General features: G+C 32.1%; 6 protein-coding genes across 6 annotated transcripts; 4 read left to right on the top strand and 2 right to left on the bottom strand.

Moving 5' to 3' along the window:
- The first annotated feature begins 1123 nt into the window (after positions 1 to 1123).
- On the top strand, positions 1124 to 1486 carry Tsp_01036 (putative toxin-antitoxin system, antitoxin component). The gene is made up of 2 exons (XM_003376787.1): positions 1124 to 1263; positions 1327 to 1486. Exons 1-2 carry the CDS (start codon positions 1124 to 1126, stop codon positions 1484 to 1486), a joined length of 300 nt encoding a protein of 99 aa, XP_003376835.1.
- Positions 1487 to 2338: 852 nt separating this feature from the next.
- Tsp_01037 (conserved hypothetical protein) lies at positions 2339 to 3029 on the bottom strand. Its single transcript, XM_003376786.1, has 3 exons — positions 3011 to 3029; positions 2563 to 2677; positions 2339 to 2540 (listed from the first exon to the last, which is right to left on the bottom strand). The coding sequence occupies exons 1-3, from the start codon at positions 3027 to 3029 to the stop codon at positions 2339 to 2341; spliced, it is 336 nt and encodes a 111-aa protein (XP_003376834.1).
- A 3952-nt stretch (positions 3030 to 6981) lies between these two features.
- Tsp_01038 (putative leucine Rich repeat-containing domain protein) lies at positions 6982 to 10623 on the top strand. The gene is made up of 3 exons (XM_003376785.1): positions 6982 to 7133; positions 7964 to 8141; positions 9514 to 10623. The coding sequence occupies exons 1-3, from the start codon at positions 6982 to 6984 to the stop codon at positions 10621 to 10623; spliced, it is 1440 nt and encodes a 479-aa protein (XP_003376833.1).
- A 1374-nt stretch (positions 10624 to 11997) lies between these two features.
- Positions 11998 to 12591, bottom strand: Tsp_01039 (peroxiredoxin-2). Its single transcript, XM_003376784.1, has one exon. It carries the CDS (start codon positions 12589 to 12591, stop codon positions 11998 to 12000), a length of 594 nt encoding a protein of 197 aa, XP_003376832.1.
- Positions 12592 to 15314: 2723 nt separating this feature from the next.
- Tsp_01040 (hypothetical protein) lies at positions 15315 to 16218 on the top strand. Its single transcript, XM_003376783.1, has 5 exons — positions 15315 to 15371; positions 15415 to 15505; positions 15542 to 15711; positions 15742 to 15785; positions 16059 to 16218. The coding sequence occupies exons 1-5, from the start codon at positions 15315 to 15317 to the stop codon at positions 16216 to 16218; spliced, it is 522 nt and encodes a 173-aa protein (XP_003376831.1).
- Positions 16219 to 18433: 2215 nt separating this feature from the next.
- On the top strand, positions 18434 to 21852 carry Tsp_01041 (cAMP-dependent protein kinase type I-alpha regulatory subunit). The gene is made up of 5 exons (XM_003376782.1): positions 18434 to 18485; positions 19866 to 19923; positions 20629 to 20668; positions 20852 to 21049; positions 21778 to 21852. Exons 1-5 carry the CDS (start codon positions 18434 to 18436, stop codon positions 21850 to 21852), a joined length of 423 nt encoding a protein of 140 aa, XP_003376830.1.
- The last annotated feature ends 941 nt before the right edge of the window (positions 21853 to 22793 follow it).

Here is a 22793-nt window from a genome sequence, read left to right as displayed (position 1 = left end):
CTATTGTTATGTAAACCGTAATAATAATTACCCAAAAAATCAATGAAACACGTATCCTATGCTATCCCTATACACCAGCTGGCTTTTTTCATACAAAGCTTTCACCTCCCAATTGAATGACAGTGTACAAATTGATTAATTTGTAATTAAGCGTTTCACATTGAACTAGTTACTTTTGCAATGAATAAATGTAATTGATTGCAATTGTTAAATATAATTAATTTTGTATATTACGTATGGATAAAAATTACAATATTTGATAGTTGACTAGTCTTTTTGCCCAAGGTGTAAATCCATGACGAACAAAACCATCTACAGTACCTTTATTTTCAGTGTAAATTAAACGTTCGTGCTCAGATATTATTAATTCATCAAGCGCAATTATAAGAATTGTCCAACCGATACATTTCATTCATCATTAAAGAATAAAACTATAATCCAATCGGAATTAAGATAGTCAGCAAATAACGTGTGCATCAATAATTTGAAAGGGGGTTTTGCCTTTGAATTCAAAGTCGCTTGATTTTAAGAAAAACAAATCAAAATTTATTTAAAATAGTGCAAGAAGAGGTTGAAAAAACCATTTTGTTTAGCATTAAATAGGTTTATCTTGATAAGAACAGTCTCAAACGAAACGACCTTCTGTAAAGTGAAAAATCAATTATCACTGCCGTCGGCAGTTAAATTCTTTCAAAGAAAGCTTCGTAAAAATTAAAACAAGAAATTTTATGATTATACATTGGAATTTTTTTAAAGTTACTTCTCCTTTAAAACTAAATAAAAAATAATTTATAAAATTGATTAAACGAAATATAATGAAAAATCGCACAGATTCATCTTTAGCATCAAATGCTTATGATGATGAATTATCAATCAGGAAATGAATTTTAATATATTTGTCAAAGAAAAATGGTTAAAGTCAATAAATGAAACTGCTAAATGTGAAATTTTATAAGAAATAAGAATAATAGGAAAAATAAAACGTGCGCATTAAAATAAAAGTTGAATGCCATAACATAGGCTGAGGCACATTTTCAATGACCCGTGAAAGCACATGTGGACAGCGGTTGCAAGCTAATTGCTCAATTGCAGTTGTTCTTGTCATAAACTGTTAGTCAGTTGGATGTCATTTATTTACGTTGTTGTTGTTGTTGTTGCTGCTGCTGCTTGTGGTAGTGGTAATGATGATGATGCTGCATTTTTTGCATCGTCGTTGTGCTTTCGAGACGTTTCGAGACGTCGAGTAGTTGCTACTAAGGCGATGTGTTTGGGGCGGCGGCACTTCTGCTTTAGTTTACTACTAACTGCATGAATTGTCGCTTTTAGTGGACGAGTTTCTAGAAAAGTGGCCAAATTCAATGTACAAACAGCGAATACAGGCCGGTTCTTCTTCCTCGACATTTCATTACCACGGTTGCTTGTTGTGGACAATTGGCTACTAGGTCACCTTGAGAAGCGATTTGACCGTGCATTGTACTTTGATTAAGTTGTCCAAGCTCCGTCACACCCAAAATTGAACAACAACTAAAGCATACCAGTTACCTCATGTGGAACTCGACAATTGCAATGAGTATTTTTTTTCACTCTGAAAATCAGGTATATTATTATCCATTTTGCTCAATGTTAAAATTAGACTAGCTGATTTCAATTGGTTATAATTTGACATTTCCAACAATATTGATTTTACCTTATAATAAACGGAGATGTGCCTGACGTGAAGATGGGCGGGGAGCATTAGTAGGCAAAGCAGACAGACTGAAAGCTCACATTAGAACAGCTGCATTTTCTGGATGATCAGACCCCGTGTGGGCATTGGTATTGTTATTATTTCGTCGACTTGTTGTTGTCCACTGATCATCTGGTCAGATTGCATCCAAAGCAGTAAGAATATTATATTGATCGATATCTTCTTAAACAGCTTTAATGTTTTCAAAATTTATTTCAGACAAACTGATTTTATATTTTTATGCAATAATAAAACAATTTTGCTGTTATTACCTAATGGCAGTTTGGGGTACATTGCGAGCTGTCAAATTTCTGCCTTATTTTTCTTTTAATTAGCAGTTTTCCATTTCTTTCTTAATTCTTATTCTGATTAATGTATTTGTTTTCTAAAATAGTTATTATATTGCAATGCTACGTCATTTTGTGGCACGGCAAATGTCACTGTCTGGATATTTTGGTCGACATTTTCGCTTTATTTGTTTCGATGCAGCATTTGCTCTATAATGTCTTCATTTCTCATCTCCACTCTTTTCATCAGTCTTCTAATACTGTTTCAATTTGCCATGTCACTATCTGTAGGTTTCAACTGTCTAAATTCAGATTTCCATTTTTTTTATTTGAAGTTTCTCTTGACTTTATTGCTGTTAGCCGTCAGATCAACAAGTCGATATGTCGTCTGTGCACCAGCATTCTGGTGTTCAGATTTTGAATAATATAGATTCAGAGTATTCTTGAACTTATGCTGATATCCATTCTCATGTGAACGGCTTTTCATCACATCAGCATTCTCGAGTTTTCTTTGGCAGATCAGCTGCCTAACAGAAGTCTTTCACATACTCTGTGTAAATAATACTCAGGAGCGTTTGTAATCTGCGGTTAAGGTTATAAAGGTTAGCATCTCTGACGGCCGTATCTAGTGAATTGATGCTTCTTGGCATTGACTGCACTGCCTCTCTAATTGTTTAATGTCATTATCCAAAATGGGCCTCTGTAGCCAGCATCTAGCTAACGTATTCATGCGCACAATTTTGAATGTCACTGATATTAAGGATGTCTTTCTTTGCTCTAGTTAATATTATCACTAGATTTCTCCACATTTAGCAATTTATGTGAAGAAACGATTTGGTTTTCTTTATATGAAACAGTTTCTACTCATTGCTTATCTTCGCTTTTACCCATGCACCCCACAGTACCCCTTAATATACGAGATAATAAAGGATATTTTTGTAAATTTTGAAATAAATATTTTTATTGCATTTGCAAACCGCAATTGAAATTCGCTTACCGATACAATGCGTCTTCATTTTTTGGATTTTTCATATTTTGAAACAGTTAACAGCCAAAGGCACCTAACATCAGAATCTACTGAGTACATGGAGCTTTGTACTTTCAATAATTCCAGTATAGACTTGTTTTTATATTTAGAAGCATATATTATAGAGCTATTTGTGGAATATTTTTATTTCAAATACAACTGCTAGTGCATGTTTATCAGTTTGTTCATAATTGGGTTTTTTTGACTCAGTCATTTTAGCAGCAAATTTTTTTTGTTGTTTCACGACTATTAGCACTGCCCCTAAATCATGGAATGAAGCATCATGAATTACTTTACTTCATTGGCAAATGCATAGCTTTTGCTTTTTGAAATATCATTCTGTGTTGCTTCCAAATCTAAAATCTCATGGTGTGGCTCTAAAATGCTAGCTTTCTTTGAAAGAAAGTAGCCGTATAAATTTAATAGTACGTTTTTAAAGACTCTGCAGGACCGTTTTTTATTAAATTACAGTGTTCATTTTTATTGCTTTATTTAATTAAAATATCTTCGAAGAATCGTTTCACACCATCAAACAGGGCATCAATAAATCTCTGAAAAATGGCAAGAGTTATATCGGTTTCAAATGGTAATTGCTTAGGCATTAATGAGCTAGATGTGTTATAACAGTTCTGCCATTGTTTTCGCAACCTTTAGCAAAATTGACTTGAGCTAGGCATAATTTTCTAAATAAGATTCAACTAGCCAATCTAGCTAGCACTGCGCATTAGCGACGTTAGTTAGTGTCGACAATTAATTTGTCTCTGCAGTCCCCATAAATTCTACACTTACTATTCCTTTTAATGTGGAGATGGCAAGAATAACCCAATGTGCTTGTCGAGCAGGTTACAGAATGTTTTGTCGCACTGTTTATCTAATACAGTATTCAGTTAAAGAAACAGTGCAAATAAATGATGTTACAGCTACAGGTTCTTCTTTACATTGATGTAATAGCGTACTCAAGCGCACTAATACTTGAACTAATTTATTTTTTCAATGCTACCCTAAATAGGATTGCTCGCTTTTTTTCTACTGTTGTTATTATTTGCTTGATTACACTGAGTGTAAGATACAGCTCCAAAGAATTATTGTTATCTGGATAGAAAGCTTCAATTCATATCCATTTTAATTTGATTTCATTCTTCTTACAGGTGCCATGTAGTTGGTATTTTTGGGCGTTAGCGTAAGATAAGCAGTTGCTATACATATTCAAAAGCAGAATAACTATGGTAAGGGAGGCAGCAGAAGTAAACAGGCAGATATGGAAATAACAGTATAATGTAATATTCAAATGCCCATGCCTTGAAAGACTGGCATTTTTGACAGTCGCTTCTCACGCTGTCATTGTTTTGTTGAGTAATATCTTGTTAGCCTTGTTTCTGGTCATATTTTCTTTTCAACTTGCATTGCGTTGCGATAGTTGTGGTCTTAGAAATTTGAAGATTTCTGGTTCTTACTTTGTCTTATTCTGGTTTCATGCCAATGTTTGTGTATTTGTGCAAGATTTGAAAAAAAAATTTTAAAGCTTTCCTATTTTATTAATGCATATACTTAACAAATGCTAGTTTTTTATGTTGCATAATATTGCACATTTACAATTCTATCGTTAAAATTATCGAGCTGCAAAATGGGATGCAGAGAAAAATTTAAACAGAAGTGACGCTCAAAATTTAAATAGCAACCATTTATGCATAGCTGAATTTGATTTACAAATTGAATTTCGTCTTTCTTTTGCATTGCAATGAAGCAGAAAAGGCATTGTTAAAGCTTTCCTTGCAAAGTATACGAATATTAAATAAATTGCAGATGATAATATGATAAAGTTGTAATTTTTAATCTAATTTTTGGAAAATTTCTTTAGAAAAAGTTAATTTATTAATGTTGCAAGTTTTAACCATTTGCGTGAAGTTGACTTGTGTTTCTATTTTAAGTTTGCAGTACATACTTTGTTGTTTTTATTGCAAATAATTGCAAATTTACCGCTTCCAGTCTTTAGAACCTGCTAGCATTAGTCTGATGCTTTCGATTGAATTAGGGATTTGCTTGCAATTTTGTTTCATTTATTTCTTTTATTTAGTTACTTTTTTTATTTTTTTGGTTAACATTTTGCAAAAGTAATGAAACATCAATGAGTTAATATTTTGATTTGTTTTATTTTAGTTTCGGCTTTAATCTGTTTTCTTAACTTTTTACATGTTTTGCAAAGCGTCAGGCGTTCCATTTATGAAAATCAAATAATTCAGTGCAATGCATAATTTGAAGAATATTTTAATAAGTGTTGTCATTGTGTCAAATTTGGGTAAGGTAATTTGATAAAAAAAATTCCTTGCAAAGATTTATTTCAAGGTTTGATAGCAATAAGGCTTTTATAATCGATCTGTTTTTTGATTTCCTTAAAAAAGTTATTTTGGAATTTCATTCCATTTGAATAAATACCCAGATCATTTTAATAAATTAATTATGCATGATTTAAGAATGTTTGCTTATAGAAGATTATACATGTATATATATATATTAGATTATACGTACGTGTACGTGTCTGTATAAGCAAGATAGTACAGAAGTAGTTACTGAAAATTGCAAGTGACTATCATCTCACATGAAAGCATATTTTAAATTTATTTTCATAATGCATGCTGATAACTGAAACATTGAATGTGAATTAAATGCATGTAATGTATAAAAATTTGTATTTCATTTTTGAATCTTTATAGCATCATGATGTAATATACACGTTTGTATTTATTTAAATTACATTTGAAACTGATTTTAAACTTCCATTGTGAAAATAATTTACTTTTGTCATTGACGGCTTATACTATTATATTTGTACAGTTAACTGGCTTCACTTGAAGAATTGAATAGCTTCGGTTAAATAAATGCAAAATAAGTTTTTGTTTGGCTCTTTACATTTTCTTTGATTATTTCTTGCAGTAAGCAAATTTAATATTGTGCACTGTGCTTTTCTATTTTAATTTATCACAGCATTTGTTATGACAATTTAAGCTTCGCTTGATTTTTTACTTCTACCAAAATTTCTTTTGCGTTATTCTTTTTTCCGCTGAATAATTTCCAGCTTTGACGTCGAACAATAAAGTTAACTGGTTTTTGCATTGTGCTTATGCTGGTTGCAGAAAAATTAACAAAGATCATTTTTATAATGTGAATAACAAATGAAACATGTTTCGTCCTGTTAAAGAAATACCCGCTTTAAAATTCAAGTAAAGTCAGATGAAGTTACGTGTAGTAATAGAATGGATAATAGAGTTTGTCCAAATTGATTATTAAAAAGAAAAATTACTAATAATTATTTAACACCATTGTGAACCTTCAAAAATAATTTTCTGGTTTGAATGAAATTTTTCAAACAGCATTTTTTCGAAATAAATTTTTTTTGATGAACAATTTCAATTTTCAATCGTATTTGTTTAAAATAATAAGCTTAACTTTACCAAATAATCAAAATTTCTTTCCAATTGTAAACTAGTAGTGTAACATTTATTGGTTTAACTAGTTCAAACTTTGTTTAAAGCAATTTTTATAATTTTTTCATATGTGCAGCATATTGAATAAAAAAAACTTTGTGCCATAAAAGATTGATGAAATTACTTTTTGCAATGATGCAAAAACGCTTGGCAAATCACAAAAGCTGAAGAATTTTTTTTTTTTGAAAAATAAATTAATCAAAAGCAGAATGCAAAATTTTCTGCATAATATTGCAATTTTATGAAACTACTTGTATAAACTATTTTTGTATTTTTTCAATATTAAAATTATTAATTAAAAGCAACTTTTCATTTGAACAAGTGAAAAGTATTTCTTCAATAAAATTTAAAATTCAAATAGGAAATGTTTTAATAAAAGCATATCAAGAATGAACTTTTGCAAAATAGCAAAGTTGGGGTGAGTGATGATTTTTCCCCGTCGGCTGTCCTCCGGCAATCATGTTCACATGCTTACTCTGCTTTGTCAGCTTATTCGACGCAAAGATGTGCAAAGGATTAATTACATTTGCGCCTCAGTTTGATCAGTTGCTCAACATGCTAGCATGTAAACGTGTTGTCAGTGCCTGCCTGGCTAATATGAAGCCGCTAACGTTATACATCATATACATATATATATATTATATCTCTTGGAAAAAGCAAAAAAAAAACAAATCTTCCACTTGTTGTTGTTGTTGTTGTTGTTGTTATTGAAATGTCAACCTATCTTTTGAAATTACATGAAAAATATTGCAAACGTTACGTCACATGAGCAATTTTTTATTGCCAGCTAAAGATGAGCTTTCTGTCTTTAGCAGTGGTTGATTTTCTGACTGCACGATTAATGTGACAATAAAGTGCCCTGCTAACACAGTCAGCTGTCGGCGAATGTTTATCAATTATTGGCCGTTCAGCTATTTGTGGTTAAAACGTAGGCGTGTTTCAGCATGCCTACTCGCCACAGTGTCGCGTAACTAATCTGTTTATATCAACGCTGTTAGAACCGTATGTCATTTAGCAGATGTATGGGAGAGCACTCTTTGCTAACTTGATCAAATCCATTTAAATGGTGAAGAAGTTTATCACTTAATTTTAAAAACAAGCCGACATGCTTTAAAATGTGCTCTTTGCAAAATATGTTCAGTTCAGTTGGCAATTTTCTCCCTAGCCCGCGGTGCTAAAGCATTTAGCTTTCATTTTCAAAACATGTGTCGGCATCTCTTTTTTTTGTTTCAGCTAGACGCTCAACTACTGGGAGGGCAGTTATATATATATATATATGAACTCGATTTTCTCTCATTCATTTAGCTACTTCTATTTGTTAAGCTTGCCGTGTTAGTAACAGCTTCGAGTATACAAGCTTCTTCGTTTTCTTATGATCATTATTTATTTTACTCTTTATTATTGATTAATTTTTCTAAAATTGTGGCTGTCAATTTTTCAGAGAGTGCATCCTGGCTAAACCGGTGCCCGAATTCATGCGCTGGTCAGCAGTTTTTTGTCATTGGCGCCTGCTTGTCGCCTGTTTGGCGGTAAAGCTTCTTCTGCTGGATGTTTCAAGCGCCTCATTCCAAGAGTCACTGTTTTGTCCAAAAGGGTGTCTTTGTCCAACTGAACAAGAGGTAAAACGTTCATTTGCAATTCTTTCCGTCCTGTCTGCTTTCAATGTCCTTATCCACAGAGATTTGCATTTTCCCATTTAATTTTGTTCTTCTGAATCCACCCCTGAATCTGACAATTCATTTAAAATTGATTAACATTGAATAATCACCAACAATCACCTTGGCAATGAGATAATAAGAAATTGAACATCGATTTCAGCTTGCTGCAAATTTTGCTTTTCTTAAGCTTGGTTTATAGATAATTACTTCTCTGTTTAAACCACTGATTTGCATCAATCTGAAACTGATATTTGTTGATAATGAATATAAATATGGCTATTGAATATACCTCTTCTACTTCGATTCATCAAAGGAGTTTGATTGCAGTTGGGGTTTTACATTACAATGCTTGATATTAACTAATATTGATTTTTTAATTTTGATTTTACATTTATTTATTTGTTTTATTAAAGATTTTTATGAGTATTTTGTAAACAGATCTATTTGCACTATTTGAGTTTCAGGTTAACATGTGGATAAAATTTCATTATTTTGTGAATGTGAAAAGATATTCAAAGTATTACAAGATGACAATGAAATTTTCAAGTTAAGAGGGAAGTAAATGTTAAAAGCAGCCCGGCTGGCAAGTCATGTATATTGAAAAGCTGTTTGCTTTGTTTTTTTTTCAGATGGAAAGCAGCAAAATCTGTTTCATTTATGCGGATTTGGGGCAGATTTTTCCTGTTACTTGAATTTTAACAATAGGGTTATAGTTAAAAGCGTTTACCCATCCTAGCAAAAAAAATATGATTTCGGTTGCTAGGTAGCAATTTGATTCAACAAAATTTTTATTCAAAACGCACAGTAATCTTTAATTATTATAAAATCAAATTTATATTTGTGTTTGTATTTGTCAGTAAATTTTTAGTTAAAAACTGTTACTACAGTTTTCAAATAAAATAATATCAACATATTGAAGTAGAATTTAATTTTGCATTTTATCGACAGCTAATTGGAAATTTTAGAGATAAATTTTTTATCATCCTTAAAAGAATAGCCGCATTCAGCAGTGAAACAATATATACAAGAAAGAAAATATTAGCAAGCTAGCTAGCTTTCCGTTAAACTAGCTTTCAGCAGTGGAAATGCACAGAGTTTATAGGAATAAAATTTCAAATATTTTTTCTGATCACATTATTCAGATTGATTGTCACGTCACATATTTATTTTTCATGTAAACAAATTTTTAAAGAATTTATTTTAATGGGAAACTTTGAAATATTTCAAATAATTATGAATTACTTTGCTACAGCTCCAATTAATCAAAAATGATTAAACACATTTATTTCGAAAGTATTTTATTTTATCTTACTGAAATGAAATACCGTTGAAGGTGATATGCGATGGTGTGATGTTGGAAAAAATTCCCCAAGAGATGTCACCGAAATTGCGCAATTTGACCATAGCCAGGGCGACAATGGCGCGCATAAGTGGCGATGATTTTCGTTATTATCCATTACTGGAACGTTTGACGCTCAACTATTGTGAAATTGAACGCATCGAAGGGTACACGTTTCACAATTTGACAAAATTGCGCTATTTGTCATTAGTTGGAAATCCACTTTCCGATCTGCAGTCGTACAGTTTTGCAAATTTGCATTCATTGAAAGAGGTGATCGTGCGTGCTGACGCGTTGGAACAACTGCCGGCTTATTTGTTCTTCGGATCAGAAAATATCCGAGGTTTGGACCTGAGATCAACATCCATCACGCGCATCCAACGGCACGCATTCAGCGGTCTGTACAATGTGCAATTTTTGCATTTGCCATTGAACTTGGTGACCATTGAACCCGAAGCGTTTTACAACTGTACCCGGGTCCATTTCCTGGACATCCGCAACTGGCAGGCCAATCGGTCCGAATGGATCGGCGTCGCTCCACGCACGTTTCACGGTCTAGGTCATGTGAGCAGTATGCGAATCGATCAGAGCAGCTTGGGCGTACTGTGGCCGAAAGCTTTCGACGAGCTGGAAACTGTGGAAACGTTGCAAATTCACAATTCACGCATCACCAGCATCCGCAGTTCCAGCTTTGTCGGCATGCGGAACGTCGGTTCGTTGCAGCTGCTCAACAATCAAATCGGCCACATTGCTCGTTACGCGTTCCAAGAAATCCCCGGCGACCAGGTCTACGAGCTGCAATTTATGGAAAACGACCTGGACTGTTCTTGTCGTAACGGTTGGTTGGTGCATAATTTCCAAAAGCTCTCCAACGACACGCTGAAGAGGAACTATTGTTCGTCGCCTGACTTATTTTTGCAGCAGCAGCTTGGGCAAATTGACCCGGCTTGGATTATCAACTGCACCAAGAAATACGACCATCACCACCTGGACACTTTCAGTAGAGCACCATTATCCGTTGATCGTTTGCCAATTCCAATGTTGATATTGTTGATCACTTTCGCTTTCATCCTTTGCAACAACCGCTTTCCAATAACCAACTAAACTATGCTTTGCATATTCATTTCATGTTATTTATTATTGATATTATCATTTTAATGCTTTCCATATGTACTTTTTGGCAATTCAATTTTGTTGACAATTCATTATATACAAAAGTTGCCTTTTGCAATTATAAAAAAGTATTATTTTTTCTCTTCTTCACTTTTTCTTTTCACGCTGCTTCAATTAGCTTCGCAAATTATATTTTGTGCAGAAATTATTGTTGACTGATAAAATGAAATTCATATTACTTTTTATATTCTAATGCGAATATTGAAAGGTTAAACTGTTTAAAACTTAATTTATTATCATTAAATTTATGGCGGTTTAAAAGAAAAAATTTTTGGAATGACAAAATTTATCTTGTCATAATTTTTCATATACATTTCAGTTTAGCTTCAAATTTTTAATTGAATAATTCACTCATTCTATTACTAACACGTCAAAGTATATCGGTGTACTTTGCTTTGATTTACTACATATGCCGAACAAATGGCTCATATGTCAACTTTTTTCATGAATACTTTGCTTTTTTTTAATGCTCTTGTTTTATTGATTGAATTTATCACTCAATTTGTCAGTCCGTTTTACGGATGCACCATCAGATACAACAAAAAAAAACATGAAATATGTTTTTATTTCATTATTATTCAGCAGGTGTGTTTCATTGTTTTGCCATTATTATCTTCTGATAAAAATTGTAAACAATAGCATGTTAAATCAATAAATTTATCATAGTACATACGTGCGTTACACAGTAAGTATTCTGCAATGGGATTTGTAAAATTGGCATTATAACAGTTTTTTTCAACTACTAAACTACAAAAGCATATTTATTTGAAATTTTTTTCCAAGTTTACACATTTTAAAAGTTTTAATAATATTAAACCAGGAGTGACACACGTCATATTTACAATGACAGATTTTCATAATGCTTCCTTCATATTTGAAACCAAAAAATTTTTTTTATTATGCAGTATAAATAAAATTGTATTAAATCATGAAATAATTGTTACACATATGCATGAACTTGGATTAATATTTGTATAATATTTTGCTTGAAGCTGTTTAAATTATAAAATGTTCATTACGCAAATTGTGAAAATATGAATAAAGAAAGCTTCATACACAAATTATTATATCAAAGTTTTATTATTTAACAATTCGCAAATCATTATTCAATTCAGTTATTTAGAAAATGTTTTTCACAAATTTTGCAAAAATAATTTGAATAAAACAGTGATTTGACAAAACAAAATAACATATCAGTAAAACAATATGAGTAAAAGTTCAGATAAAATAGAAAAGACAAATGAATTGGTAAGGAATACTGTGGCCTGAGGGAGAAGAAAGCAGTGCAACAACAGAGGTCAACAATCAGCCTGTTTTAGAGAAATATTCAACACACTGATCCGGATGCGGATCTATGGTCAAAGAGCCTGGTTTCCAATTTGCAGGGCACATTTCTCCATAGTCATCCGTATGCCGATATGCTTGGACGAGACGCAGCACCTCATCGACGTTCCTTCCAACTTGCAAGTCGTTGATGATGATCTGGCGCAAGATGCTACTGCGGTCAATAATGAATACGCCACGCAAAGCAAGTCCACGGTCGGGGTCATAGACGTTGTAGTCCTTTGCTATCTGGTGAGCTGGATCTGCCAGTATTGGTATATTCATTTCACCCAAGCCTCCGCATCTTCTTGGTACTCTCATCCAAGCTATATGAGAAAACTCGCTGTCCGTGGAACAAGCCAGCACGTCACAGTCGAGCTTCTTGAAATCTTCAACGCGATCACTGAGAGCAATTATTTCCGTCGGGCAGACTTGAGTGAAATCTCGTGGATAAAAAAACAATACCAAATAACGACCCCTGAAATCGCTCAAGCGGACATATGTCGAACTCCCCTGGAATACAGCGGTTGCTCCGAAAAAAGGCGCTGGTTTACCAACGCGAAGTTGGCGGTTCATGCTCACGACTCCGACGGAAAAAGGCCACAACAATGCCGTATTACCGTAACAATATTCTCAAGTTCTAATAATGATGATTTTTAATGTATATTTTTCAATTAAAAAACGATTGAAAAATATTCAGTATCTGTTTATTTCAAATATCATATATAATAAAAATATAATATAATGAAATTTCAGCCCATGAACATGAATGCCGATTTAAATTTGAAATTACTGAAATTAGACCTGAAAAAATTTATCACTTTGCATAATAGAACATTCAATTTTCCAGTAAAGTACAAATAAAATGTTTTTTTCTGTCAAGTCGAAAGTCAAATTCATATAATCATTCCTATAGTTCATTACAATACGGTACACGTTTAGAAAAATGTATCATTTGAATATGCTTTTATTAGTCGTTTACTTTTAACCTATAGACAAGTTAATTAGCTAAGGATGAAAATTTCTTCCTTTACTTAACAACGATACTAAACTTGAAATTTGTTGTTATTCATATCAACAGCAAAAAGCATCGTTTGCAAAATTAAACTATCTAAGGTAGAAAAAATACACCGAAGAACTTTCAGTTAGCTAAAAAAAATACTTTAAAATACATTGCTTGATTAAAAACTGCGTCAGTTTAATGAAAATAATAAATTTGAATGTTGTACAATAGTGTCGGATAAAAAGAAATGAAAAGATGCACATGTAAAATATTATTTTTAATAAAATTCAAAAACACTGGCTGCAAATGATGACAAACAAAATTATGGTTTCTATTTATTAGCGGATTCTGCAGCTTTTGCTACTCATACATCAGCGTCAACTTCGGCCAACTGCTTATGACCTATATTTTTATGCTGACTTGGTATTGACACAATGTTGTTTTTGGTAATGGCAATTTGCATTGGATTTTTCACTGGGGTACCAGTATCCACTAAATTCAGTGGTGATTCAGACATTTGAAACTGAACTACGAAACCCGAATTTGTGCTGCACCATGCTTTCCCATAGTTCAAAAAATTTAAACGCATACGCAATGAAATTTATTCTATCTTTTTTGCAATGCAATGCAAAACCATACTTTTATGTCCACCTCCAACATTATTAAAAAATTCATCCATACTTTAGATGGACTAATAATATTAAACATTATTGTTTATATTTTAATGCTTTTTAAAACTTTTTTATATAAATTGAGTTAACCATTTACATAGTGTAAAAATCAATATCTTAATTACTCATACATTCTTCATTTTAATATACTTATGAAATTTTAAATAATAATAATCTAGTTGAAATTTACAATGCTAAGTTATTGAAACTAACATCTTTTATTATTGAATTAGTGTAAAAGGTGGCCTTGTAAAGTTTATTTTACAGAACCGAGAATGATATTGTACATACAATTCATTTCAAGAAATATTTGCATGCATAATCAGCAGTCTGCATTCAGTTAATTCAAAGACAAAACAAAAGCAACTGAATTTATTTGTACTTATTCTTTTGATAACACAAACAAAGCGATAAGAAAAATTGTCACCTATTTCAACCAAGCAGCAAAAATAAAGCTTTGCTAATTTGTTAACGTTTTCTGAAGCTTAAATTTTGTTTATAATACATATATATTTTTTTCTTTGTATATCAGAACATAAGAAGAAAACCATCTATAGTGATATTGCTGCTACAGGTTTATTTCCTTATGATAAAAATAAAAAGATAGCTAACAGATGCTCCTCTGCTTAAGATGATAATTGCTAAAATGTGGCATGTCAAATGCACAATTTTGCATAAAAAAGTATAGTCGTAGACAGAATAAATGGCATGGCATGATAATGTTGAAGGAAATTCCTTTCCGTGGATTCGATGCACTTGCGATGTGCAACAGAAATGTTCATACGAAAAATTCTAACCGAAAGCTTATTGTTGTTGCTGGAAAGCAATTTAATTACTTTCAATTCATTTTATTAATTGAAATGGATCTTTTAGAATCGTATCTCATTCAAAATTAATAGCTGTTTATTTAGCAGGGCTGTTTTCAAAAGTAAAACTGAAAGAGGCCGTTTTCCTGCTAATATGCTACTTACTAGCTATCTATTTACTTTCATTATTAGCCTAAAGCTTAACGCTTACGCGATTTATGTTAATACGCTTGAGTAGTCACCATATGGAGTGCAGTTCTAGCCAATTAGCAGATTATAAAATAATTTTTCAGCTGTCAGATCGTGAATATCATGAGAAGTTCTAACATCTGGTCTCGTTGTTTTGAAGTTTTTCAAAAACGCTTTTCAAAAGTTTTGAAAAACAATTTCAAGTAGCTTGTTTTTTGCTCTTTTGAAAGGCCTAATTCAAAATTTATAAATTTTGTGCACTGACCAAAATTCAAACTATCTATGGAAAGATAACTGTCTCTGCATTAATACTGATGATTTGTTTAGTTGTCAAAATAAGAAGCAGCAAACAGAACTAATGAAAAATAACTTCTAGAAAATGCAGATCTGAGGTACTGTTTCAAAAGTATTCAACAATTCTACGCAGATATCACTGAAGTAGATGTCATTTGATACGTATTGTCAATGTTATAAATGGCAAGGAAAGGGTTTCTTAGATAAGATAAGACAATAAGATGTAGCTTCTAACTTTGACGCTTCGAGATTATAGCCACAGTAAAAACACTAGAAGCATTTCATGAATTCTAGGAAGACTGTAGCCAAGGAGTCATAAAGTGTATCGCAGCAATGATGTTGCTGCCGTTAACTTCAGAGAAGCTCAGCCTGGATCAGCAATCGTTGACTTCAGTTATGCCAATTTGAAATTTTCTAATATTAAATGGAAATATAGGCATACCCCATTCCCGAAAAACGAGCGTTAAGCAAAACAGCGCTGTACGGAGTCGTTATAGCATGTGTTTATAGTACATCGCTTCTAACAAGTCAGAATATATACAAAAATTTTATTTGCAATACAGTCTGCCCTCAACATCCGCCATATGTGCGTTCCAGCGGAACTGCGAATGTCCAATTTCCGCGAATACTTACCACTTCTATTCACACACCCCGCCGATGTCTATGCAATTGTCTAAAAGCTGCAAGAAATATCACGGGCCGTCTACTGATTTGCATGTTAAATATTTATCATGTATTTATTTTTTTTATTCTTTTGATTAAGGGTTCAACAGTCAAAATCATTGCCGGAAGTGGATGGACTGCCCGGTGTATCTTTCTTAAAAAACACTGCTATCAAAAAACATTGTGACTATAGTAGCTTCATGATTTTGCGTTCTTCTCACGCAGTATTGGGCTGTGCTAGCATGAAAGCGGAAATTCTGCACTTCCAGACATGTCTGGACTAGTTGACTAGTCTGGAGCAAGCGTCTGGAATCGCGGGACCGGTGCTGCAGTAAGCCAACTTCCTGTTCGCAGCACCTCCTTTCCCTTCATCCTAATGTTATCTTCTTCATCTTAGCATTAGTAGAAATTATTTAGCCTCCCAGTTTGGTTAAGTTGTTATCACTGCTGTCATAGTGTGGAACCACATAAGCGGAGACAACCTTGCACTGAACCTGCAGATCCACAGCATACATGCACAGTAAGGTCTAAAAATAGGATCTATCTTTTTGACGGCTTTGAATTCCTTGAATGTTGAACCCGTAAATGTTGAGGGCCCACTGTATTTATAAAAAATGTTTACACACTTTACTGTTCGTATTTATCACTGTGATCCCAGACCAGTCTTTGATTCCTCAACTTTAGATTTCTTGGTGATGAAACTATCAAGCGTTAACTGTCGCTTCCTATGTTTTCTCTCATGTCGAATTTCTTGATAACAAGATATCATTTCAAGAACATCCCGTCTAGCTTTGGAACTCATCAACAGTATCCTGTTCTATGAACAGGCCCATGGTTTGTGTAATGTTGGTGATGCTGTTCTTGGGGAATTCGGCTGTTACAGTTCTCAAAGATATATCCTCTTTTGAATCAATGACTGTTGGTTTATTATCAGTGCGCAGCTCTGCTAGTTGTTTCAAATCATCATTGCTAAGGCCGTCGTTGTGAAATATTGAACAGAACATATCAAAAATATATGATCAAATATATGAAAAAGTAACAGAATCCAAACCAGTTACTATAAAAGATTGATAGAATGAATGAAATAACTCAATAAACATGATATAATAAAATCGTTTCAGTGATGTAGCAAAACAGCGCTAAGCGGGGTATGCCTGTATTTTCCAGATGAAAGCGTTTGGAAGATTACTTTAAAACTGTATGGTCATATGGTCGGCCCACCTTTGTAATTGAAGGGTTATCCACAATATTGAAAAACCACTCAGCAATTGTACAGATACTGAAAGAACTAATTTTACAAACTGTATAAAGCGATGCAATTTGGCGAGTGCTCAGACAGTGGTTCAGAATAGCTACTCAAATTTCAACATTTTCTTGATGCGAAAGCACTTGGACGAAACTCAGGCACCTCAGTAACCTGCTTCTGTGTCATACTACTGGTGTTGATCAACAGCCTATGTGCTTTCCCACTAAAAATACGCAACTAGCTTGAAGGCGAAACAACTGACTGTTTCTGGCTATGAAATAACACGATAGCATAAACATTTCATGGATATCAGCCCCTGGGATTAATTAAAATTTCTCCAGAAATTTGTAATTTCTGAATAATACTTCATGCTACATCAAAGTGCATAAACTGAATTTGGATGTCTACTATGTAAAAACAAATTTCTGGCGGACAGAACTTTACAGTACTTGAGCACTTCATTAAAAATCCTGCTTCACTAGTATTCATGCATTCATAAGAGAAAAACTGCTATCAGCAATATGTTGTTTGCGTACGGGCAAAAATATTGCTGTTTTATAGCAATGCCTTTGAAACTTAAACAATCTGGAAAAGATCTGGTGGTTAAATTCCAGGAGGAAGTGAAATATTCATAATTTCTTGAACATCTCTTCACAGGGATGATACAAAATAATTCAAGAAAAGTTTGTCAGCTTAAATGTTTAGTACAACAGAGATGTAGAATTCAAGAAGAAAAGAAAAACATCGCCGGTCGCCGCTTTTCTGCCTGCACTGGAATTCAGTATCGGTCCTAGCCCACCAACAGTATCTGCTACCCATTTTGTATAGTTGAAATCCTTTAAAGTTTGATGAAAATTTTCTGCTAAACCACAGCAGCCGAGTGATCAGCAGTTGTATTGAACTTTCAAATCGAAGGTATATAAATTTTGAATACGTGCAAAATTTGCAAACTTAACAAAATTAAATGTTTCCATGTATTGCTGAAATTGATTTTACATAAAATTACTGAGTCATTTAATTCTTTTAAATTTAATTATCATTATACAATCGTAACTATTCTTCATTTTTTTTATTCATCTCATTATTCCAGAAAACAGTTTTTTCTCAAAATAAATCAAACAATATTTAGAAATCTGATATTTTGTTCAGGAATAAGAGAAATCAAATAACAAACAACAGAATAATAAACAGAAGTGATGAATTTGCATAAAATTTTGAATTTTCACCATGCATTCAGTTAAATAATAATAATAATAATACGCTAGGAAACAACCACAACAGTTAACAAACTGCAACGAAACATATAAAATAGTATTAAGTGGACTGTAAATTTGCTGGAGCAATAAATTAAATCTGGTTTGATTTGGCTTGATATCCGTGCAAGCGTACTTCGCAACATGACCGGTTCATCAATCAACGGCACAAGTAAAACACACACACACACAATTTACTCGATAAACAAGATAATAATATGAGCACTACAATTAAAAATAACTAGCACAAATGTAAATCAATATTAACATACACGGTCGAAACTGTTCACTGGATGTCACACACGCACACCGGCCACAACACATCATCAATACCTTTTTTGTACAGTATCTTGTCTCGTTTCAATTAAGTTCAAATCTAGCTAGCTACTGTTTTTGTCAAATATTTTTTTATTTTAAAAACTGGAAAAAATATTATAAATTTATTATATTTTATTTTGTTCATTTAATTTTTGTTTTTAAATAATGCCTTAATTCCCCATCGTAAGTGGCTGTAAAATGTAAAATCAAAAAAGCGAACAATCAACACATCTTTTCTTAAAATATTCTACATTTGTCTTTAATGCAAAAAAATTCTGTTATTTAATTATTTTAATTATTTACTATTTGAAATATGCACGATTAAAGTAAGCTTCTGCTTATATAGGCTGTCAAAATGTGCAAGCTTGAAATAAAATTAAATTAAAATCATGAGAACATGATTTTCATTTATCATAATATTTCTTGTATCTTACTATAAAATATTCTGAAACCAGCGTTAAGCATTACTTTTTTGACTCCAGGTAAGGTAGCTTTTTATTTTTTGAAAATACATTACATTTAAATTATTTTTATTTGTACCATGTTGCTCAATGCAAATCCCATTGCTCTTTCACGACTATAGTATCCCTGTTAAAATAAATTTGTAATTTTTGGTTCATGGCGTGACGCAGTTTTATTAGGATATTCAAATGTTATTTGTAAATTTAAAATCTTATCAACGAAAAATTGTTTTAAACTCATTTTATTTAGTATTTAACATTGTTTGCATACATACAGCATAATTACGTATTATTATGGTTAATTGCAGAAAAATCCTCCTGTTTTCACAGTTTTTCAAATTGCACATTTTAAGTTTCTATACTTGAGCTAATTTATGCTTCTTGATTAATATTTTTAATATGGTTAAGTTTTTTTTAATGCACATAAATATTTTCAAAACCAGTATTTTTATGATTGTTCATTTTCATATTAATATGCATAAAAGTTGGAAATTGCATAGCATTTCAGCAGCACACGATGTTGTTTAGCTTTTTCTGAATTAGTTGTAAATTTAACTGGCAATAAATCTAAAACTTCCAAAGCCGTTTATTAAATTCATTGCATGCTTTTGTTTTCTCATTTTCTTTATATTCTGCTTTGACTTGTATTATAACTGTTATGATGGGCGTGTCTGTTATCGAAAATTAAGTTTTTACCAACGCTATTGTTTTTATTTCACTTTTTAAATATTGTTACTATCATACTAAAATAGAAATAACGCTAGCAGCAAAATAAAGAGCAGCCGTTTTCTTGTGATTAAGAATTTAGCTGTTGTTGCTTTTTGAGTAATATTATTATAGATTTCAATATTTGTGCATTTGAAATATGAAGCTGCTTTTTTACATATATATATATTTATGAAATTTACTTAAGAAGTTATAAACAGATAAATTTTATTTTTCACAGTTTACAGAGAATTTCCGTTTGCACTTGAATACATAGAAAGTTATCCGCAACGTACTATGTATGCATGCTTCAAATGCTTCAGATGTAGGCAGCTGTTAGGCGATAATTGTTAGTGTTTGAAAGTGACGATCGATCAACATAAATATGATTAAGGAGGAGGACTGTTATTAGTAATGCATTTTGATTGAATTTTTATTACTGATTTAATTTTTTCAGCATTTAATTGTTTGTTTACTTGTTTAAACTGTCTTCAGTCTGATAATATTAGATATTTGATCATCCTTTTTATATTTTTTGACAGTTGATTAAATAATAATTAAACGATAAATAAATGTTTTATAAATTAAAATGTAATCGTAAATGGTAATTGTGGTAATTTAGTTACATTTAGTTCTTTTATAAATAAATAAAGAAATAAATAATATATTTATATGCATTTATATTTATACATATATTTTCTTTTGTTCGCTTGAGACGTTAATGCAGTGGATGTTTTTACAAACTGTATTAGTGTTATTTTTGAAAATAGTTATCATGCCGCATGGTCATATTATGTGTTAACGACGTAAGAAGGAGGATATATTGAAGAAGGTTCAGCGAATATGCTTCCATTTTCAATCATGTCGGTATGAATTTTGTTCTGATGTAATTTTTAAAATGTCATTGTGATTTACAGTTTTTCATTTAGCAATGGAATTTATTGTGATTGTTGAATGGCTGTATATTTGTAGTAATCTTATTATTAATTTTTCTTCTATATCAGAAATGATAGTAGGCATTGTTCAAAAGTTCAATTTTCTATTGTTATTTTGTGTGGAAGATAATTCTGAATACACAGTGACATTTTAATGACAAGTTTTAAAATGAAAATGAATTGTATGCGATCACAGTTGGAATGCTAGTTAATGTATTTAGTTATAAATGATTTTTAGCATTTTTGAAACGGTGTTAAAAATTCCAGTATCATTTTCAATTTGGTTGTTTAGTCAATATTTGGCAAAGGAAACGACGACGGCCTTGTGATGAGTCACCAATCTGCATGGGCCAGACTTTGCGAAGATTACTTAGAAAGGCATAACATATCTGATCTGATCAAACGAGCCGTGGTTCGACTGTGTATCGCTCAGCCTGATGATCCTGTAGCATTTTTAAGCCATTACTTTCAGCTTCTTGAAAAAGGCGAGGTATGCTTATGCTTTTGTAGCATTTCAGTTGGAAATGATTAGATCAAATTAAAAGACATGGCCAAGTATTTATTTTTTTAAATTAAATGTTGAGCGATGTGTACATCGGAAGTATGGTAAAAAAAATACTATGTTAATACTGATAATTCGAGAATAATTAAAGCGTATCAGTTCTTGGTAGTATAACGTGAAAAATTGGCGTAAAGCGTTGTTCTTTGGGGTAATACTGTAAATGATTGTCACGTACAATGTTGATGTTGACAGTGATAAACGTTTAGCATATATTTGAAATAAATTGAATCGATTTAGTTAATTGATAATGAATGAGTTGATTGATCTGTAATGTTTATCACTCATGTGATCTTAAAATTTATGCCTCACTAGATATTCGTTTCAGTGCACAGTTTTTTCCAGAAATGTATTCTTTTACTTGAAATTCGGTTTGTAAATAATAAGTGAGCAGTTTGTCATTAATGGTTAAAAAAATAATATTTTATTGAAAATAAGACTTTGAATGAATTTATTTCACACTGTGAAATTTTTTCCTATATATGCATAATTGTTGTTTTTCAGACGAGTAGTTTGTGTTCAATTATTTCAGTTTTCCCGTTTTTCTCTTTTGAATAAAAATATTTGAATTATTATTCCTGTTATATTTCAGTTGTAAGTATGAGTTTGATTTTGACTGCTAATTAGAAGAAGAATCAAAATAGGGTTTTGATTTGAAGGTTGTTTTTCTTGACAACGGTAATGCATTTGCAAATCTTCCAGATCCAACGCACTGTTTTACACTAGTTGAATAAAATTTGCCATTGGATCATAGTGCAATCGATAGTCTGTCAAGCCCATTCAAGATGGCATATATTTAAAGGCTTAATGAAATTTTGTGCCATCTCTCTGGGAGTTGTTCTTTCCGAATGCAAGTGATCCGTTCGATTGCGATTCATTTGTAATTGAAGCCGAGACGGAGTGGTTCTTTCATGGTGTAAGTGATTAAACTGCCCCCTATTGATTAGCTTGCGAGGATTTATCCTTGCCGATTCGGTCCGACGGACAGTGTTGTTGAAGAACGGTTTTTCTGAAGGCGAACCTTTGAGAAAATGGTTCCATCGCGTTTCTCGTTCAGATACTCTTTTCGAAAAAAGGTATGCTTCAGCGATCAGTAATAACTTAATATATTATTTTTCTTCTTCCTGTAATAATTAACTGCTTTTTTCGCCCTTGTTTACTGGCGAGCTGGTTTTTCTGTTTTTTGAAGATTTTTTTAAAATTTAGCTTGTTACGATTTTAAAAGAGCTAACGAGCATGCAAATTACTAATGAACGAACAGGAGAGGCATTGTAATTTGTTATTTTGTTTCGTTTAAAATTGCAAACATTTTTTTAGATTATCGATTCTGAATCGCATTAGCGCTTTATTGTGTTACAGGGGTGAATTGAAATGCTAATTTGCATGCCATGTCCTTGAGAATAACAATTATAGAATCTCTGCGTTAATTAGGAATGTTTTTGTCGATCATTTTTCTGTAACTTTTTTATTGATCAAAACGTGAATATTTTATTACCTTTTGGGAACTTTCTCGAAATATTTATTTATTGTATTGAAATAGTGCTGTTTTACTGTTATATTCATTTACGGTTGAACATTTCGAGCTTCCCATTTTTTTACGATCACTCTTGTAGAAGTGAAATTGTTTTTAATGCAACATTTTATCTGTGATATTTTATGGGTTTTTTGTTGCTGT

This window comes from Trichinella spiralis (genome assembly GCF_000181795.1).
Source record: "Trichinella spiralis strain ISS 195 chromosome Unknown Scfld4, whole genome shotgun sequence".
Taxonomy (NCBI): Eukaryota; Metazoa; Nematoda; class Enoplea; order Trichinellida; family Trichinellidae; genus Trichinella; species Trichinella spiralis.
The sequence above is the reverse complement of the archived record's forward strand: the minus strand, read 5'-3'. Positions and strand labels throughout refer to the sequence as shown.

Coding starts and splice junctions, on each gene's coding strand:
- Tsp_01036 (XM_003376787.1), top strand. CDS start 1,124: ATGTCATTTATTTACGTTGTTGTTGTTGTTGTTGCTGCTGCTGCTTGT. Junction 1,264..1,326: donor GTAGTTGCTACTAAGGCGAT/GTGTTTGGGGCG, acceptor TGTCGCTTTTAG/TGGACGAGTTTCTAGAAAAG.
- Tsp_01038 (XM_003376785.1), top strand. CDS start 6,982: ATGTTCACATGCTTACTCTGCTTTGTCAGCTTATTCGACGCAAAGATG. Junction 7,134..7,963: donor GCTAATATGAAGCCGCTAAC/GTTATACATCAT, acceptor TCAATTTTTCAG/AGAGTGCATCCTGGCTAAAC. Junction 8,142..9,513: donor TTTGTCCAACTGAACAAGAG/GTAAAACGTTCA, acceptor ATACCGTTGAAG/GTGATATGCGATGGTGTGAT.
- Tsp_01041 (XM_003376782.1), top strand. CDS start 18,434: ATGTCACACACGCACACCGGCCACAACACATCATCAATACCTTTTTTG. Junction 18,486..19,865: donor ATCAATACCTTTTTTGTACA/GTATCTTGTCTC, acceptor TATTTTTCACAG/TTTACAGAGAATTTCCGTTT. Junction 21,050..21,777: donor AGCTTCTTGAAAAAGGCGAG/GTATGCTTATGC, acceptor TTTGATTTGAAG/GTTGTTTTTCTTGACAACGG.
- Tsp_01040 (XM_003376783.1), top strand. CDS start 15,315: ATGTTGCTGCCGTTAACTTCAGAGAAGCTCAGCCTGGATCAGCAATCG. Junction 15,372..15,414: donor ATCAGCAATCGTTGACTTCA/GTTATGCCAATT, acceptor ATGGAAATATAG/GCATACCCCATTCCCGAAAA. Junction 15,712..15,741: donor GCATGTTAAATATTTATCAT/GTATTTATTTTT, acceptor CTTTTGATTAAG/GGTTCAACAGTCAAAATCAT.
- Tsp_01039 (XM_003376784.1), bottom strand. CDS start 12,591: ATGAACCGCCAACTTCGCGTTGGTAAACCAGCGCCTTTTTTCGGAGCA.